The following is a 20,825-nucleotide window of genomic DNA, read 5'->3' on the forward strand; positions in this document are numbered from 1 at the left end:
CCCTGTCTCACTCCTTCCTGTAGATAGGATGTGAGGCCCTACAACCCTCTCACTATCCTGGGACCTAGCTGGGCTACTCCTCACCTCTCCCGCCTCTCTGGGTCGGAAGATCCCTGCATCACCCCCTTCAGGATCACTATCCCAATGCCCTCTCAGACTCTCTGACACTTACCCAAAGGTCTGCCTACCGTGCGAGTTCCCTGGGGTCTGAGAACCCACACTGTAACAGGTGGGGACGCAGCATTGGAAAACAATTCTTTAGCGTGTGCTCCCTGATAACTGCATAAAACAACAGGTGATGGACAGAATGCAGGACAATGTCATACATTCACCCCAGTACAGAGATCTGGGCCTAAATCCATCGTTTTTTTGCTCACCATGCAATTCCAGTTTGAACCCAGCCATATGCAAATCAGTCTTGACCCTTTGCCCCATGGGAACAGTCCAGCCCGAACTGCCAAGCCAGGTCCTCCCTGGACTGGGAGCAAGCATCCAAGGACTGGTTTCGAGCTTTCAGCCCTCATCAGCCTGGATAGCTTGATTCCAGTCGCATACAGAGCACGGGACTCACGTCTGAGCATACCCGTCTCACTCGGGGTGACAAATGCAAAAAACAACAGGTGATGGACAGAATGCAGAACAATGTCATACATTCACCCCAGTACAGAGATCTGGGCCTAAATCCATCGTTTTTTTGCTCACCAAGCCATTCCAGTTTGAACCCAGCCATATGCAAATCAGTCTTGACCCTGTGCCCCTTGGGAACAGTCCAGCCCGAACTGCCAAGCCAGGTCATCCCTGGACTGGAAACAAGCATCCAAGGACCGGTTTCGGGCTTTCAGCCCTCATCAGCCTGGATAGCTTGATTCCAGTGTTATTTTTGCATTTGTCACCCCGAGTGGGATGGGTATGCTCAGACGTGAGTCCCATGCTCTCCACACCACTGGAGTCAAGCTATCCTGGCTGAAGATGGCTGATAGCCAGAAACCGGTCCTAGGATGCTTGATTCCGGTCCAGGAAAGACATGGTTTGGCAGTTCGGGCTGGACTGTTCCCATGAGGCACAGGGTCAAGGTTGATTTGCATATGGCCATGTCTGAACTGGGGTGGAGTGGAGTGCAAACAAACTATGGATTTAAGCCCAGATCTCTGTACTGGGGTGAATGTATGACATTGTTCTGCATTATGTCCATCAACTGTTATTTTTGCATTTGTCACCCCGAGTGGGATGGGTATGCTCAGCCGTGAGTCCCATGCTCTCCACATCACTGGAGTCAAGCTATCCTGGCTGAAGACGGCTGATAGCCAGAAACTGGTCCTAGGATTCTTGATTCCGGTCCAGGAAAGACATGGCTTGGCAGTTCGGGCTGGACTGTTCCCATGAGGCACAGGGTCAAGGCTGATTTGCATACAGCCATGTCTGAACTGGGGTGGCAAAGTGGGCTAAAGAACGGTGAAGGATTAAACCCAGATCAGATATAGTCTCCACTGGTAGCAGGTCCCCTCATGTTCCGGTCCCAGCTCTGTCTCTGCACATGGTGGCACATCCCCCTTATTTATAACCCCCTCACCCTACCTACCAGACAGTGCCAGAACGTTCTAGAATTCTCAGGCAAACTGGTTTAAATTGGATCAGGGGGAGGAGTAGAGCACCCTGGGTGCCAGGCTTTCCCTCCAAAAGCAGGGATGGCTGGTTACCTAACGACAAGACTGCTAACCTACTGCAGTCAGGTGGCACAACGCACAGCCATGGCATCCATCTTAAATGCGACATTTCATCAAGGTACATTTTACACAATGGGGGGAAAATATGTGCACACCATTGCATCACATTATCACATTAACATGGCGTCTCACACCACACATGGCCTATACAGTAACCGTTACCATGGGGGAGACATCCTTAAATTAGTGGGGCGAAAAGCGAAAAAAATTTGGGGAAAAGGACGAAGTCCAACATAGTAACAGGTAGGTAGGTATGATGTAAAACAAACTGGTAAGTGAGGTTTTAAATAACGGAGCTGTTTTTGATAAACAGACAGCAAAACGTCCATGTTGAAACAACAGAAGTGAGACAATGGTACATGTTATGAAAAAATGGTTGAATAATATACAGTTCTGTGCGGTGTGTCATTATTTGTTCTTGTCTTCCAGTCTATTGGGATTTTACGAACTAACTTTGAGCGTGGAGCTTCCACGAATCTCAGAGACAGGCCGTCCCAAAGATGGTAACAGAGAACGTTGAAAGATTTGAGCCTGGATGCTGGTAGATTGTTTTAAAGATTGGAGTCTGGATTGGACTACAAGTGCTGGTAGATCGATTGGTAGCTCCTGGAGGGTGTTTAGTTGGTCTGTGTGTTGGCACAGCTGTCCAGGAGGTCTAAGAAAATGTCAGCAATTTGCAGAGGGCTTGCCGAGGACTAAGACCGCCAAGCTTCATGCAATATTGACTTGAGGGTGTATGTCTGGACAGGATTAATTCGATTCTTATTGCAAAATGTATGACCTTGTCCAAAGAGCTTTGATGTTACCAAGGATCAAAATCTTCTGTTACAACAGATAGAGAAAATAAATGTACCTCGAGGTTCTTGAAAAGCTCTCTGCACTGTGCTGGTACAGTCAGTATGTTCACTAGTTGCCATTTTCAAGGGGATGTTCAGAAAGAGTGGTTGGATTCATCCTTGGAAATATATTTCTGGCTTCAGCTCTTGGAGTCTTGCAGTATGTGGTGGATGCGGTAGAACTGTCTCAATTTTCCACGGAGCTTAGAAAATCCAGATTGTCCTTCATCTCACAGCTTGAGCGCTGTGGCTTGACCAGTAGAATTACAATAAAGAAGTTGACCTAGGCCAGTTGTACCTCACCCGACCTTTGAACTGCCGGGAAGGAAGATCTGCACAAGGCACCGCTGACAGAGGTCCTTGCTGGCGGTGGCCTCAAAGCAGTGAGAGACCCACAAACCACACGATCCTTCAAGCCCAGCTGGCCACCGTCACCAAAGCAACAACAAACTTGATCCAGGGCCCGGGAGCTGTAGTAACACGTTACCAGCAGAGCGTAAGTTTGACACAGTGATCATAGCACTGGGGGAACCAGGAATAGACTGATAGAATTAAAACAGGCAGACAAAGTACAAGCTAACAGAACATCACATCAGCGGAATAAGTATGTTGTCAAGTCGTTCCTGAAGCCACTATGACTTTACTGAGGGAAGGGTTGAGTCGAGGGACAAAAAGAGGAAATTCAGTTTGTGATACCTGAAGGTCCTTCACCCTCATCCAACCCTCTGTAAGCGAGGACAATAGTTGAAACCTCATATCACTGAAGGTCCTTCACCCCCATCCAGCCCTCTGGAAGCGAGGACAATAGTTGAAACCTCATATCACTGAAGGTCCTCCACCTGCATCCATCCCTTTGGAAGCGAGGACAATAGGCGATGCCTCAGGTCACTGAAGGTCCTCCACCCTCATCCAGCCCTCTGTAAGCGAGGACAATAGTTGAAACCTCATATCACTGAAGGTCCTCCACCTGCATCCAACCCTCTGTAAGCAAGGACAATAGGTGAGGCCTCAGGTCACTGAAGGTCCTTCACCCCCATCCAGCTTTCTGGAAGCAAGGACAATAGGTGATGCCTCAGTTCACTGAAGGTCCTTCACCCTCATCCAGCCCTCTGGAAGCGAGGACAATAGTTGAAACCTCATATCACTGAAGGTCCTTCACCCCCATCCAGCCCTCTGGAAGCGAGGACAATAGTTGAAACCTCATATCACTGAAGGTCCTTCACCCCCATCCAGCCCTCTGGAAGCGAGGTCAATAGTTGAAACCTCATATCACTGAAGGTCCTTCACTCTCGTCCAGCCCTCTGGAAGCGAGGACAATAGGTGAAACCTCATATCACTGAAGGTCCTCCAGCCCCATCCAACCCTCTGTAAGCAAGGACAATAGGTGAGGCCTCAGGTCACTGAAGGTCCTCCACCCTCATCCAACCCTCTGGAAGCGAGGACAATAGGTGAAACCTCATATTACTGAAGGTCCTCCAGCCCCATCCAACCCTCTGTAAGCGAGGACAATAGGTGAGGCCTCAGGTCACTGAAGGTCCTCCACCCTCATCCAGCCCTTTGGAAGCGAGGACAATAGGTGATGCCTCAGGTCAATGAAGGTCCTCCACCCTCATCCAGCCCTCTGGAAGCGAGGACAATAGTTGAAACCTCATATCACTGAAGGTCCTTCACCCTCATCCAACCCTCTGGAAGCGAGAACAATAGTTGAAACCTCATATCACTGAAGGTCCTTCACCCTCATCCAACCCTCTGTAAGCGAGGACAATAGGTGAGGCCTCAGGTCACTGAAGGTCCTTCACCCTCATCCAGCCCTCTGGAAGCGAGGACAATAGGTGAAACCTCATATCACTGAAGGTCCTCCACCCCCATCCAACCCTCTGTAAGCGAGGACAATAGGTGAGGCCTCAGGTCACTGAAGGTCCTCCACCCCATCCAGCCCACTGTAAGCAAGGACAATAGGTGAGGCCTCAGGTCACTGAAGGTCCTCCACCCCATCCAGCCCTCTGTAAGCGAGGACAATAGGTGAGGCCTCAGGTCACTGAAGGTCCTCCACCTGTATCCAGCCCTCTGGAAGCGAGGACAATAGGTGATGCCTCAAGGTCCTCAATCCCCATCCAGCCTCTTGGAAGGGAGGACAATAGGTGAAGCCTCAGTTCACTGACAGTCCTCCACCCTCATCCAGACCTCTGTAAGCGAGGGCAATAGGTGATACACCAGCTCACTGAAGGTTCTTCACCCTCATCCAACCCTGTGTAAGCGAGGACAATAGGTGAGGCCTCAGGTCACGGAAGGTCCTTCACCCCCATCCAACCCTCTGTAAGCGAGGACAATAGGTGAGGCCTCAGATCACTGAAGGTCCTCCACCCCATCCAGCCCTCTGTAAGCGAGAACAATAGGTGAGGCCTCAGGTCACTGAAGGTCCTCCACCCCATCCAGTCCTCTGTAAGCAAGGTCAATAGGTGAGGCCTCAGGTCACTGAAGGTCCTCCACCCCACCCTCATCCAGCCCTCTGGAAGCAAGTACAATAGTTGAAACCTCATATCACTGAAGGTCCTTCACCCTCATCCAACCCTCTGTAAGCGAGGACAATAGGTGAGGCCTCAGGTCACTGAAGGTCCTTCACCCCCATCCAGCCCTCGGTAAGCGAGGACAATAGGTGAGGCCTCAGGTCACTGAAGGTCCTTCACCCTCATCCAACCCTCTGTAAGAGAGGACAATAGTTGAAACCTCATATCACTGAAGGTCCTTCACCCCTATCCAGCCCTCTGTAAGCGAGGACAATAGGTGAGGCCTCAGCTCACTCTAGGTCCTCCACCCGCATCCAGCCCTCTGGAAGTGAGGACAATAGGTGATACACCAGCTCACTGAAGATCCTCCACCCGCATCCAGCCCTCTGGAAGCGAGGACAATAGGTAATTCCTCAGCTCACTGAAGGTTCTCCACCCCCAGCCAGCCCTCTGGAAGTGAGGAATATCATTTAGGACCCAGGCGATGGGTCTTAGAAGTCGTGTAGGAGTAGTGTGCGGGCACTAACATGTCAGGCCAGGAGGTTGGACCACCTTTGTACTTTGTAAGACGTCTGATGATTGAGACAGAGGAGTTTAAAGTTGACCTGTTTTTCATCAAGGAGGCAGTGATAGGACAGGATGATAGTTCTGTGCCCTAACTCTATCCTTGCCAGCATATTCTGAACAGCATATTCTGAAAGTGTAGCTGTCTTCCCCGTGCAGCCTTCCACAAGTTGAGGTAGGTAGTCCTGCCAAGAGAGAAAAAGAAGCTCTTACCCCCTCAGCTCTTTTAGGATTGGGTAGTAGTTTTGTTGAATCATTCCAGTAATCCTGTTGTAAAACTCAAGAAGACCAAACGTTTTTGAATTTGAGGAAGAAATCAGACATCGCTGTTAAATGTACTTCCAATGTTTTTAACCTATTCAGGCTCAACTGGTGTGGGACAAAGCTCTGGCTTTCCTGTTGAGAGTCCTCTAGCAATAAGAAGAACTTCCGTGTTAACTCTATTCATATTTATACATTTGATAGTCATCAGGAAGTAAATGACTGTCAAGCACACCCTCAGACGGCTGATGGAATTGTCAGAATTCCTGTTTAGCCTAAGGAACAGCTGTGTGTCATCAGCAAAGGATAATACTTTCAGACCAAAGGAGTGAACTAACCCCTCAGTGGTGCCACATCTGGTTTAAAGAGAAAGGATGAGCTATCATATCCTTTGGGTTCCTCCATAAACTATTGCCAGAGCAGTAGCAGTAGAACAAGCAGGCAGAAGAACAACAGTGTTGGAACACCCTCGCGGAAGAAGCAGAACGATTGTAGAGCTGCCCTTGGTGCCTCCCACCGAAGGACATTCAAAACGAGAAGTAATTGTTCAACAGTTTCTAAAGTGGCCGTCGGATCTAGAAGGTTGAGGCCGGCCTGGAGGTCATCATCTTGACTCATTTGAAGCTCCTCCCGGAAGGCTAAAAGAACTGTGCCCGTGCAGGGGCCGGGCTGGAATCCTGGGTGTTATCCAAACAAGAGCACAGTCCCCTAGACTTTTATGACCTGATTTAGAGTTTGGGTAATCCTTTGCAAACACAAACGAATAAACTGCCTGGATGGCAGACCTTAAGGGTTTCAAGCTTCCTCTGACAGCCAACAGAGTAGGTGTCATCAAAGGAGGGGCATTACACTGCCCACCTTATTTAGGGTGGGTGATGTACTGTCCTTTTTAGGTCTCGCCTAGCGATGCAGCGCATTTGCTGCTCACTTGGCGAGATCTATTGTCGTCAATTTCTTTTTGGAAGGGGTACAGGAGATGTGCACGCGCCCGGACAGGACATGTGCATACGTCAGCTGCTTCCATTTACCAGCTTGTGAACGGACAGCATTCTATTTGTTGCTGCGTGTTGTGGTGTGGCATGGTTAGGATTGTAGCTCCTTCCTCACGCCGCTGCCGGTTGCTTCCAGTTTACCGCGAAAGCTACATGTTGGTATCCTGCCCACCTGCCCTCTACTGCTGGTACACAGTACATATGCAGAACAAACATTTTTATAAGATATGTGCAAAACGATGCAGTTTTTAAAAAAACTGATTTAGGACTGATTTAGATGCGAGGCAGCGCCTTAAAAGGGAAGAACACTGTGCAGTTAAAAACTGGTATAAAACTAATCTAATAGTGAAAGTAACACCATATTATGTGCCTACTGAGGACGCAGCAAGTGTGTTGGGTGCAGATGTTTGTCTTCTTTTGTTTACTTCCCCTGCCCCTGTGAGAGGGCTTGCTCTCCTGCTCCCTTTCTCTCACCTAGGATTTTGTTTGCTAAAAGAAGTGTTGTGCAGGAGAGAAGGTCATAATTCCAGTAAAACCCAAACGACGTAATGTTGAACGCGGAATAAACAGTGCAACACAGATGTGTGTGTGTAGTGCTGCAGAACAGGCACCTCACACCCAGGTAGAAGCAGGTACACAGAAGAATGCAGGCAGGCAGTCACCGGCCAGCAGTTTTCTGAACAGGACTGCCCGCTTTATCACCCTTGCCCTCCCGGTATGCTATAATAGATTAGTAGAGTGCATACATGTTTTCTTTCGTTTAATTTTATTGTGTACATTTGAGTATGTATACATGCATATACCAATTGTATGTATGTTTAACATGTGGTGACTTGTGTGTGCCACACCTCTCATTCACTTTTTCACATTCTTTCGTAGTAGCGGCCACGCCTTCCTTTTCTGCACACACCACTTAATATTGAAGTTAGCAGCCATGCTTTTGTTTCATCCTGCCGGGCTCGCCTCAAAGAGCTTTTCAAGCCTACCACCCGGTCACAAATGCTATCTTACAGGAAGAACAGCGGTCGTTAAAGACAAAGTAACTGGCACAGCATCATCTGATAACATATTATAATATGTTCACTTTTGACTGTTTTCCTTTTCTTACATGTGCTTAATAGTTAAATACCTTTTGATTCTATTTTCATTTAACATTTACTTTTTATTTTACCTTAAATACGCTCAAGTTTACATGTAATATTTTTAAAAACACATAATAAAAACAAACCTCACATTTTATAGTTAGGTAAAATACTTTGCTATTTGCAATGCCCGTAGCTCTAACTCTTGAAAATGTGAGACCTATTGCATTGCAAATGCTTGTTTTTTTTAGTCACCTCCAGGTAAAACCTGGTAGCGATGGACATAAAAGAAAATAATGATCCTCACTACCCGTGAAAAAACTCCCAGTGTGTTTTTCAGAAATAAACTCCACCTTTGTAAACATTTGGTGGATTGCCATCAAAATCGAATGTGGGCGTCCACCACATTTTTATGCTCTTAAAAGAATCCCTGTCAATGTACAAAGGTGATGAAGTTTCAACTGGACTAGTCAGGCCTTTCGTTCTGTGGTGAACCAAATACCAAAAGTGCCTCAGCACTAAAAGAAGTGTAAGTGCTACTGAGCTTTCACGATACTGGTAGCAAAGGCCCATTGAAGTGGACTCCGTAGACGGCATTGACTCAGTTTAGGTTCATGTCCCTTTGAGTACCATGACGCTATGAGTCCAATTGGGGTCTTAATTAGTCTAATCCTGCGCTATCTCTTGATGTGATACTAAACCCCAGGCCTTGATAAACTGGACATAGAGGGAAATAGCATTTACAATGCACCATTTACCACGCATGCCTTTTCCCCGCATGCCTTTACAACAAAATGCCAAGTATATATATCAGGTGTGTGTGTATATATCACCTACAGGCGGCTGCCAATAGGTAGTTCTAGTTAGGATGTAGTTTACATAGGAAGAACGTTTTTTCATTTGCCAATAACTTTGGTGTCATTTATCCTCGTGAAATTTTTAAAAGTAGTTTGCAACTCACTTTAGCTGCTGTCTTTTTTCGGGGTGATCTGTCAAGCGGGGGCTTAGAAAAAAGGGGGGGTCCCAAAACGCTTTTTCCCTGTGTTAATTTCCGTAGGAAATTTAGACATGGCTACAGCCCTGACCTGCTTAACAGAATGACACCAGATTTGGCAGGAAAATGGATATTGATTATGGGAAGTGCCTTTTAGTGATTTCTTTGAATATGTACAGTAGTTCCAGAGTTATTTAAAGAAATACCTTAGGGACACAGAGGACCCCCAACACCTCCCAATCTCGTACTGTGATCTGATTGGCTACCAACACTTCAAACCAGGAAGTGTTGGAAGCCATCTTGTGACTCTGCTTGATGCAAGTCACAGAAAAAAACATTAAAAAAAAGAAAATGGTGTCGGGTAGAAACACCCTGACCCCCATGGTCTCTTCAAGGGAGTCCCACAAGGACCTCGCATGACCTAAAAAGCATAAAAAATATAATTTCAGCAGGATCCGTGGACCCTGCCAAATTTTTGGTTGTTAAACAAAGCGTGGTCTCCTGTGTTGGCCCCAGGTGGGCCAGGTCCTGAGGGCATTTCTAAAAATAATAGAGTGAGGGGAACACAGGTCCCCTCCATGAAGCTGAATATTGCCCCAGGGGCCATCACCTACCCGGGGCTTCTTTAAAAATGAAAGTGGGGGAGGCTCGCACAGCAGGGCTTGAAAAATCCGAAAAATTGTACTAGTCCTGCAGGTCTAGTACCTTGGGAAATCCCATCGACCTGACTGTAACCTACTTCACCTCCATCTCTGAAAACAGAGCAAAAGTGACAAGATAATAAGATTTAAAGGCATCTTTATTGCTCATTCCCTTTGTGAGCAATAAAAATGCCTTTAAATCTTGTTATCTTGTCACTTTTGCTCCGTTTTCAAAGACAGAGTACAAAGTTTAGTTTGTCTTCCTACTCGTCAGAAAGGGCGAGTAGGACCTGAAAATAGCTCGTCCTAATCAATTCTCCCTCTCAAATGCGAGCGGCCGAGTGGATTTGTCGAGCCCTGTACAGCCTCCCCCACTGCCCAGGAACCATCACCTCCCCGGAGGCTCCTTGACTCCCCACCTGCCCCGGTGTCCACCACCTCCGTGGGGCTTTCTCTTTACACAAAGCGTGGGTTGCGCGGACCCCCCTTCCTCCACCCTGGGGGCTGCCACCTTCTCATGGATTTAATTTTAAATAATGCGGGGGCCACACAGAACCCCTGCCACCTCCCTGAGCCTTTTGTCAATTTGGAAGGGGGGGCCAGCGTGGTCTTCCCGGAGACCCAGGGACCACCTCTCAAGGGCTCTAATTTTAATTGATGTGTGGGGGCCACACAGACCCCTCTGCAACCCCAGGGACTGCCACCTCTTTTTTGTTAAATGTATTGCAGGGGACATATGCCCCCTCTGCAGCCCTGGGGGAAATATGAAGAACCTGCAGCCAATAATGGCTCTGGGCACCCCAGGCCAGACTCCTGCTATTTCCCGGGGTGCCCACCCCTGGGACATAGCTGTTTGTTGTGGCTTGGCGGGAGCTATACCGCTCCAGCCAAGCCACAGCAAACTGTGTTCCACTTCTAGCAAGCGAGAACAGAAAAAAAATGCTCTTGCTTGCTGAAAGCGGGGCATTAAGGGGCAGGATTCTAGAGTTTAGTGAATATTATTGTATTAGCTCTCAACTGAGCCTGAGAGCCTGCCCCCTGAGGAGGGTTTTGATATTGGATACTATAATATTCACTGCACTTTAGAATTTCGTCCCATAATGCTTTGCAGGGCCTTTGGTTGGGATTGTATTTTTGCCTATACCTGTGCTTGGGGTGGTCCTAGGAGGATGGGACCACCACCAAATCATTTCAGCATTGTGTGCTATTTGTGTTCAAGGATTCTGCTTGGACCCCAAAATCATCACTTCTCTCACTGCTTGCTGTATTTTCGTTTTCACTTTTGTGAGATGATTATATACATTTTAGCATGTAATAATGTTACTTGTCGTTTTCCCAAGGGTATGTGAGGATTCTGTTTTCTTAATTGTGGTGAGACGGAATGGAGTTGCGGAGCAGAATTCACTGAGTTTTTGATCAATTCCACAGAATTCGGTGTAGTGGTACTCCGCCAACTACGCCCACTCTTATCTGTGTGTTCATATTTTGTGTGTGTGTTTGTGGACCTGTGCAAACCTTTGTATGTGTATTTCTGGTAGGTACACCCTTTTCGGCCGTAGAAGATAGAAAGCCTCTTTTAATTAGGTATTCCCCAAGCCTGCCTTACAAATTAAAAAACACATTAAATGACATTAGCACACCCGCAATTTTCGATGTATTCACAATCACATTTATCCCAAACACGGATTGTTTTTCCTCCATTCCTACTTTCAAACTAGAGGCATAGCTTCCATTTGCGCAGCAGGTGCAGTGGCACCAGGGCCCACTGAACTCCTAATTATTGCTGTATTTCACAGTTTAACATGGGTCAAAGAGGGAATTTCTTTCTTGGACTAGAGCCCCTGACACACTGGCTACTGCTGTCACCTAGCCTTGCTGGAGAACAAATGTTATTTGCTAGAGGGATGCTGTATGAAAGAGTAAAGACTCGTTGGATATTGTTCTATTCGTGAAATACATCTGCTTTCGAGTTGGAAATGATTATCAGCCCGTCAGTGGCAGGAAGTTCCATCGGGGAGCATGGCACTGCTTAACAGGACCGAATGTGAACACAGCTAAGTAGGGGAAGCTGCCCAGCGCATTACCTTTGCTTGTGTTCTGGGCCTTGTCATAAAGTTTGGCCAAATTAATTAGATATGGTGATCTCCTGTATGTGCTGCAAGCAAGTACACCATCCCGCCGAGATGTTAAGGCGTTAAGAGCCCTGTCCGTTGGGGAAGGTTACTTGCGAACCACAGAGACTTGAAGGTGGAGCAGCCATAAAGACAAGCCCAAGGGCAGTCTGGAGGTCAGCCAACGTGTAACCCTTATTACGTATAATCTCTTTAGTTCGGATGGGGCCGGTAAAAGCAGTTATCTTCCCCACGTAAATATGAAATCTGGAAATGCAGAGCATATATATACTTTAACACTGAAAACTGCCAACATTTCTGTGTGAAAATGTGGGCGAAATGAGGAATTACAAGGGGAATTGGAGAAGTATATCACAAAACCTGTAATAGATGATTAGAGCAAAGCTATTTCCAATGGGAGGGCCAGCACTTTGCACAGTTGTCCGGTACTTCTATGGGCAGCTGTGCCGCGCCGGTCTACGCCAATGCCTTCATAAAATATTTTGAAGAAAACAATATACTGAACCTCAATTCTTGGAAGACACATGCCAGGATTTTCTGAAGGTACATTGATGACATCTTTGTCTTGTGGCAAGGAGACCATGAATCTTTGAACAATGCACTACTACAACTGAATCATATTAATGATCGCATTCAATTCACCCATGAGGTCAACCAAGAAACTATCATCTGGAAACTGACCTACACAGAAAATCCACTGGTAAGAATAACACTCTGCATTACAAATCTTTTCACCAGACGGCTTTGAAATACCACCTACCACAGCAAACGAATAGTATCTGAAACTACCAAGTTTGAAGAACAGGCAACCACTATGATCAGACGGTTTGAACAAAGAGGTTATCCGCAAACCACTCTTAAAAATGCCAAAGAACGTTGTGATAAATTGAGTCGACAGGAGGCATTGACTTTTAAAATCAGAGACACCAGCAAAAGACCTGTGGTCGTATCGAAATATTCAGTCAATCCGAGATCATATAAGACATCTATACTCAAACATTGGTCAATCCTAGGTACTGAACCTGATTTCAAGCACATTTTTCAAGGTCCACCATTATTTGCCTACAAAAGAGGTCACAACCTAAAAGAAATTATCACCAAACCGAAACAAGTAACCTCCACCATCTACAAAGGCAATCAACCTTGTTTTAACTGTCAAAATTGTAACAACCTTATCAGAGGGTCAATCTTGAAACACCCCATGAAAGGCACCGACATCAAGCTGAAAGTGGAGAAGTGTGGCTCAATGATTAGTGTGGAGACCCTGATGCAGAGGTCTAGCCCAGGACCAGGGTTCAATTCCCTGCCTCGGCGGGTCTTGGGCTCAAAATTCCACTGACCTAATAATCCCCGCCTCGGTGCCTATTCCAATCATGGAGTCCCACTCTGCAACTCTGGGCAATAGCTTGCTTAATCTCCACAACGGCCCCCCCAACGCCAAGGATGCCTGGCATCCACCTTGGGGTGCCCGGGAGTGGACGCCTCACAGGGAAAGCCAGGATGGGTTCCACAGCGGTATTCGTACAAGCGCCTTGAGACCCTTGCGGGTGAGTAGTGCGCTATACAAGTATCAATTTACATTTACAAACTCAATGCCACATGTGATACCGAAAATCTGGTGTACATCATCAAATGACCTTGTGGATTGATCTACACAGGGAAAACTTCTCGCAAGTTAAAGACACGTATTAATGAACACAAAAGCAACATCAGGACTCAAAACCTTAAATCTTCTGTAGCAGCTCACTTTGAAGAACTTAGACACAACATCAGTCAATTACGATTTGCTGCCGTTGAAGTGGTGCCTAAGCGCGATGACAGAGACAATACTAACTTTATCGTGCAAAGGGAAAATTACTGGATAAAATTTCTGCAATCGTCAAAACCTTGATCGGATGGAATTTTTGTGTTACCTATGAAGTCATGAATTATCTGTATTTCTTGATATCTGTTTCTTACATACTGTCTACATTTTATCTACTTTTTTCATTTACTGGTACATTACTGGGCAGTATTAATCCATTCAGTTTCACTATTTGCCTTTCATCTTCCAAATACACTGTTACAAGATGGCCACCAACATATGTGTCCTCTTTCTATGTTTACATTTCTAGTTCACTTTCCCCCTTCACTATTTCTTTTTCACGAACACACGCTTTGGTGCAAAGATAGCTGAACGGCGTTGACACGCTGTTCGTTTCTGAACCTCCAAGTAAGTTTGGTCCACTCGCCGCTAGCACATTCTTTTAACCGACCGCACTTCTCCACACGGTATATCCGGCTTGATTTATCTGGGCTCACGCTCTTTCTTTAACTTGGTACTATTTTTGACACACTTTACTTTGACACATTATCCCACTTGGTAATTACGATTTTCGTACACTGCCTATCATGTTTTCGTTTTTCATTCCAACTTCGAGCTACTTGCACTTTCTAATATTCATTTCTTACACCTCGGGTAAACGTGATACATTCATGGTTTATATCTGATCAGGATTTCTAGGGACTATCAACTTATCTTCCTCTTCATAGTGCTTGATATTTTGGTTTTATGCTACTCGTTTTGTGTAATTTTACTTATGGTTTTTGATACAATTATGGTTGAATCAGTAATGATTTTGCAGCATGTGATTTATTTTATTCTGTAAATGTGTTTGTGCAATGTGACACTTGAAAAGATCCTACATATATTTTTTCTACATTATTTTCAGACTACCCCTGACGAAGGACTTTAAAAGTCCGAAATGCATTGGGTGAACTCTCAATGGTCTTTTTGAAAATCTTGGGAAATTTAAGGATGTTAAACTAGCAATCAGCTACATGATACATACAATTTCCTGTGAAGAAACATGGAATAAATTACGATGGAAATCATGATTTTTTGAAGTTTGAATATATTCTTCAAGACGTTCACACGTCAAATTGGATTTGCTCAGAGAGACGACACTCATTCCAAATGTCGTAACCTGTTTATAGATGATTAGAGGACAGCCGCGTTGGAGACCTTAAATGTGTAGTGATGTTTGTTTTAAAAACACTGTGGTTGTCGTACACTGGGTTGCACGGTTGAAGGCGTGAGTCGAAACGCGTAGGCATTGTGTGTTGAGTGTTGCTGCATTATAGAATTAATAAAACAGTAGTGAGTGCTTGGACAATGGTGTGTCGTCTTCGTGGGACACAGAGTGAGAGTGCGGATGATCGTCCTTTGAATGAAGTCGTTTTGAGGTAGTTTATCGCGGGCCATTGTTGTAAATCATTATGCGTGGTTAAGGCATATGCATGGTAAAGACTTGCGTGGTAAAGGTGCTACGTGGTCAAGGCATATGCATGGTAAAGACTTGTGTTGTAAAGGTGTTTCGTGGTAAAGGCATACGTGGTAAAGGCATTTGTTGGAATGTATGACATTACAATTATTCTAATCCTGCACTATCTCTTGACTTGAAACTAAACCCTGAGCATTGATAAACTGGACACAGACAGCCCAAAAAAAGTGTTCACCTCCTCAGTTAGGACCTCCCAGGTGAGCTTCTGAAATGAAGCTTGTGAGCTCCGTATTGCCAACCATGGCCTCTTCACTATCAGGCCATTATCATACATCTGCTGTGTGCATGCTTCAAGTGTGTACCCTGCCACAGCTAACAATGAACCCTGTCGAGTGAGTACACAGACCGAGGGGATTAGGGAGCTGAAGCACATGGAATGAGGTAAACCTGGATAAAAGAAATATGGGAATGGAGAATTGAGACTTCACCTGTGGACATCAGACACCTCCTCCCGCTCTACCAAAGCCCTGTTGAGTCACAAAGTAGCATCCTGGCCTTCAGACAGACAACAATAAGTCAAATATCTTGTAAATGTTGAAAAACAAAAACAAATATTAATATGCACACATCTGTTTGATGCTTGATATTTCAGTTAAATTATTGGTTGTGATGGATTCTCTATAAGGATTAAATGACTTATATCGTTGAATAATAAATTACATGATTTAATGTTTGTTTGCCAAATCTGTGTGCGCAACATAAAGTCGGGCCCATTCTAATACCCCTCATTCAATTTTTAAAAAAACCCTGGAAGGAGCTGCTGATTGAAATACAACAGGATCTTAACTTAACCCTTAACAGGTGAAGTCTGCACACATTTCTTCTAGTGCTTTGGGGTTAGTCATGGCTTTGAAAGCTTCTATTAATTTCTTTCAGAAAGTTCGAAATTAATGAAAAGGGACTTTTATTTTACCTTTGCCAAATTCACTGCTGTAGTTATGGTTGTAGAGTGTCTTGTTGACAGGAACCAAATTGAAGAACGATGAGGGCGACCGGTGCTGAGGTCACTGGTGGGGCTGATTACTTGACAGTTGGTTCACAGCAGTGCAGATAGGTAGATCCAGATGTATCCAATTGAAGTAGGTAGATGCAGGTTCTTAAGACCAACTCGTCGCCAGAATAAATGTAGTAACTTGGGTTCAGACTGAAGGTAGATTTCAGGTAGATTTATTAGCATAAGTTACATGCAGTTACAGAGAGGATGAAAGCCCCACCAGGAGCGCCTGGCTAGGTGCTCAGCCCAAGACCAACTGTGATGAATCCAATGATAACATTCTAAATGACATCACATTTACAGTATTCCACTGGTGGAGTCAAGGCAGAGATGTGGACATACATATTAAGATATTACAAACTAGTTTAGGAAGAACTAAAGTCTTAGGGGCAGATTTATGTCAGACTTGCACCACGTTTACACCGCCGTTGTGTCACGCAACGGCACAGAAACGTGGCGCATCCCTGCGACCTATTTACAGCGTGACGCATCTAGGCAGATGCGTCACTTTGTAAAGCCCTGCGACACATGGAACCTGCGTCAGATTTCATGTGGGCGTTCTGTCGCAGGGTGGGCGTTCCCTCGTAGGAAAGCCCCGTAAAACTGACGCAGTGAAATCTACAAGATTTCACTGAGTCAGTTTTACGAGGCTGCTGCGTCAAATCCTTACGCCTGCTTGAAGCAGGCGTAAGGAGTGACGCACCACGTTATGTATGGGTGGCCTCTGTACATTGCAGGAGTTGCGTCGCACTTGCGACGCTACTCCAGCAATGCGCCGCCCGTACACCACAAGATGCGTCACGCATCTGCCCTTCCTTGCACCATGGTGCGCCGCATTTAGTGGTGCAGCAAGGAGGGAATTGCGTGACGCATCAGTTCTGGCGCATCCCTGCTGATTTGCAGAGATGCGCCAGATCTCATAAATCTGCACCTCACTTTGGTAAGTTGTCATTCAGTTCAGAATCAGGCACTAGTTTAAGGGAGATGGATATATATTACGCTGATAGAAAATCCACCTCAACTCAGGATAATGCTCCAGTCTTCTAGGTTACTAGGATCCAGAAATGCTTGAGCCAGGAGGGCTGTAAATGTGTTGAAGGGGACTTAGGGGCTTATTACGAGTGTGGCGGTCTTCCAATGGGACTACCACAGCGGAGGTACCAGGCAGACTGCCAAGCCCATTGAGAGCCCGCCGCCGGATTATGACCTAAATCCAGGGTGGGTGGGCGGCGCAGCAGCGGTCTTGCGGCGGCTGTATTAGGCTCATTGGAGAACCTAAACAGCATATAACCACCTTAAGAGTGCCTGCAGCACGTTCCTGGACCATGTCATGCATGCCACACTGTGCAGGAACAAGGGCGCAATTCCATGGGGTGGCACAACATGTGCCCCCCGCATGCAACCCCAGGAGCAGAATCGGCCCGGGCCCTGTGAGGGCCCCCTCACCTGCATGTCCTTCATCCTTTTCATGGCGGGGTCCCCGCCAGGGAAAAGGACGGTGGATATGCAGACCGTAATATGATCGGCGATGTCGGCATCGGCACTGCCAACATATTCGGGGTGTTTGCAGACCGCCTCCACAGCAGGATCCTTGATCCTGGCGGGGGGGCGGTCTCACCACCATACTCATAATACAGCGGACAGTCCGCCTGGATGGTGGCAGTTGGACCACAACCGCGAGTACGGCGATCATGAGGACCGTCGCACTTATAGAAAGACACTTAATAAGCTGCCAGGTAAAGGCAGGAGTTGACATTTGAGCTGATCCAGTATGAACAGGAAAGCATTGTGGAAAAAGGTGTCTGGAGTTACCTTTGTCATGTATACTTCCTAAAGAGCTACCTTTGTCATGTATACTTCCTGAAGAGTTACCTTTGTTATACACTTCCTAAAGAGTTACCTTTGTTATATACTTCCTGAAGAGTTACCTTGGTTAAATATTTCCTGCAGAGTTACCTTTGTTATACACTTCCTAAAGAGCCACCTTTGGTAGATACTTCCTGAAACTGAATTAACGGCAGCGCTTCCTGATTCCTCTCTTTTTCCACAATCTGTTCTGTTTAAATGAAATCTTGTCCATGTATATCTACCTAAAACTGTACCTGTAGCACGAGTGCTCTGTGACTGCCCTTTCTTTAGTAAGTTACTCAGTGAATATTGGTAAATCACTGCCTTTTCAGAAGTAAATACAATGTGACATGTTCAACCACAGTTTTAATGAAATATCCATGTATGGTAAAATGTTCCTTACTAAATTTCAAATATGGTAGAGAAGAGATGTCTTCTACAGCTGGTTAAATATTGTGTATTCACATTCTTTACGTTTGCATTTAGTAATATTGCATTTCTTTACATCCAACAGAAAATAAGTCTTAAATGCATGGAGTGATTATGAATAATGAAGATAACACATCAAACCTGCAAAAATTATCAAAAATAAGGAGCTCCAAAAACATCAGTGAAATCAGAGGCAGAGGACAGATCCAGGAAGAAGCAGTCAAAGGCAATTCAATGAATACGAGTCTGAGCTCTGCACCTCGACACCCCAAGACAAAGAAATGACCTCAACAAAACCAAGACAACAGAACTGATAAACTACCTGCAGATCAGCTTTGATCATGAGGCCGGTATGAGAGTTGGAGGAAGGTCTAGTGTCTATTTGGGATCCATAGCTTGGAACAAACTCCCTCTTCAGCTTTGAGCTGTTAGTATCGTGATAATGTTTAAAAAATGTTGGAAACTTGGCTTTTTGTCCATGTTTGAAACAACCGGATTTACTTTCTTTTCAGACCTGTGCTTTGCCCCGGGACACTCTTTGGAGTAGCTGTACACATTACGAGTCGCTTCACCATCATGATATGGCTAGAGCAGTGCTTCGCTATCAAAACTAGTAACAGACCAGCATTCAGTGCTCTAGGTGTATTGCAAACTCTTTCTAGCCAAACCACAGGCACCAGGGAAAAGCACAACGAAGTGGAGCCTAACAACTGAAGGCTAAAGGAAAGCGGAGATCTGCTCTCTGAAGTACAGAGTATTGTCCCAATTTACACCTACCGGAACAAAGATTAAGCTTTACCCGCAAGCATGTGAAGCCATTATCCATTCTAAAGATGCAATCACCCACAAGGAAGCCTTACTGATATTATGAATGTGGCAGGTATTTAGTGAGTCTTGTATTTTATTGTTAAATCGGAAATATCACACACATACAGGGAATGTGAAAATAACGCAAGTGGTTTATTAACTATGCTGACCCTTCAGGAAACACGGTCAGGAGAAAAATCATGCAATTCCACTGAATATGTCAAGAACTTTAGCCAATTAGAAACCATAAAAGAGCATCAGCGAATACAAACAGGGGAAAAACCATACCATTGCAATGAATGTATAAAGAGCTTCAGTCTGTTAACTGACCTCCAAACACATCAGCGAACACACACAGGGGAAAAACCATACCATTGCAAGGAATGTGTAAAGAGCTTCAGTCAAATTTCAAACCTCCACACACATCAGAGAATACACACAGGAGAAAAACCATACCATTGCAGTGAATGTGTGAAGAGCTTCTGTCGGTTAGCAGACCTCCAAACACATCAGCGAACACACACAGGGGAAAAACCATACCATTGCAGTGAATGTGTGAAGAGCTTCAGTCAATTATCAAGCCTCCATAGACATCATAGAATACACACAGGGGAAAAACCATACCATTGTAAGGAATGTGTAAAGAGCTTCAATCAAATTTCACAGCTCCACACACATCAGAGATTACACACAGGGGGAAAACCATACTATTGCGGTGAATGTGTGAAGAGTTTCAGTACGTTAGCAAAACTCCAAACACATCAGCGAACACACACAGGGGAAAAACCATATCATTGCAAGGAATGTGTGAAGAGCTTCAGTCAATTATCACACCTCCGCACACATCAGAGAATGCACACAGGGGAAAAACCATACCATTGCAGTGAATGTGTGAAGAGTTTCAGTACGTTAGCAAAACTCCAATCACATCAGCGAACACACACAGGGGAAAAACCATACCATTGCAGTGAATGTGTGAAGAGCTTCAGTCAATTATCAAACCTCCACACACATCAGCGAACACACACAGGGGAAAAACCATACCATTGCAGTGAATGTGTGAAGAGCTTCTGTCGGTTACAAGAACTCCAAATACATCAGCGAACCCACACAGGGGAAAAACCATACCATTGCAAGGAATGTGTAAAGAGCTTCAATCACATTTCACAGCTCCACACACATCAGAGAATACACACAGGGGAAAAACCATACCAGTGCAGTGAATGTGTAAAGAGCTTCAGTCAGTTAACAGACCTCCGGAGACATCAACAAATACACACTGGGGAAAAACCATACAATTGCAGTGAATGTGGAAGTAGTTTTAGGTCACAATCAAACCTCCATACACATCAGAGAAAACACACAGGGGAAAAACCCTACCATTGCAATGAATGCGGGAGTAGTTTTAGCGTACATTCAAACCTCCGGACACATCAGCGAATACACACAGGGGAAAAACCATACAATTGCAGTGAATGTGGCAGTAGTTTTACTTACTCTTCAGCATTAAGAAATCATCAGCGAGCTCACAAAGGGGAAACAAATCTTTTAAATGCCATGAATGCTTGAAAAGCTGAAGTCCATTATCAATCCTAAACAGGCATCAGCAAACAAACGCAGAAGAAAAGCCTTCAAGTGCAATGAATGTGTGAAGAAATGTAGTCAATTATCAAGCCTATGTAGACATCAGC

General features: G+C 45.4%; 1 protein-coding gene across 1 annotated transcript in view; it reads left to right on the forward strand.

Annotated features, from left to right (window-relative positions):
• Nucleotides 1-20,825, forward strand: part of LOC144805444 (uncharacterized) — a 79,410-nt gene that overhangs the window by 42,762 nt on the left and 15,823 nt on the right. The window contains exon 2 of the mRNA XM_078671996.1: nucleotides 19,368-20,654. Within this exon, the coding sequence (XP_078528122.1) occupies nucleotides 19,368-20,654 (1,287 nt within the window). The remainder of the gene's footprint in view (nucleotides 1-19,367; nucleotides 20,655-20,825) is intronic.

Source organism: Lissotriton helveticus (assembly GCF_964261635.1).
Source record: "Lissotriton helveticus chromosome 1_1 unlocalized genomic scaffold, aLisHel1.1 SUPER_1_unloc_10, whole genome shotgun sequence".
Classification (NCBI taxonomy): domain Eukaryota; kingdom Metazoa; phylum Chordata; class Amphibia; order Caudata; family Salamandridae; genus Lissotriton; species Lissotriton helveticus.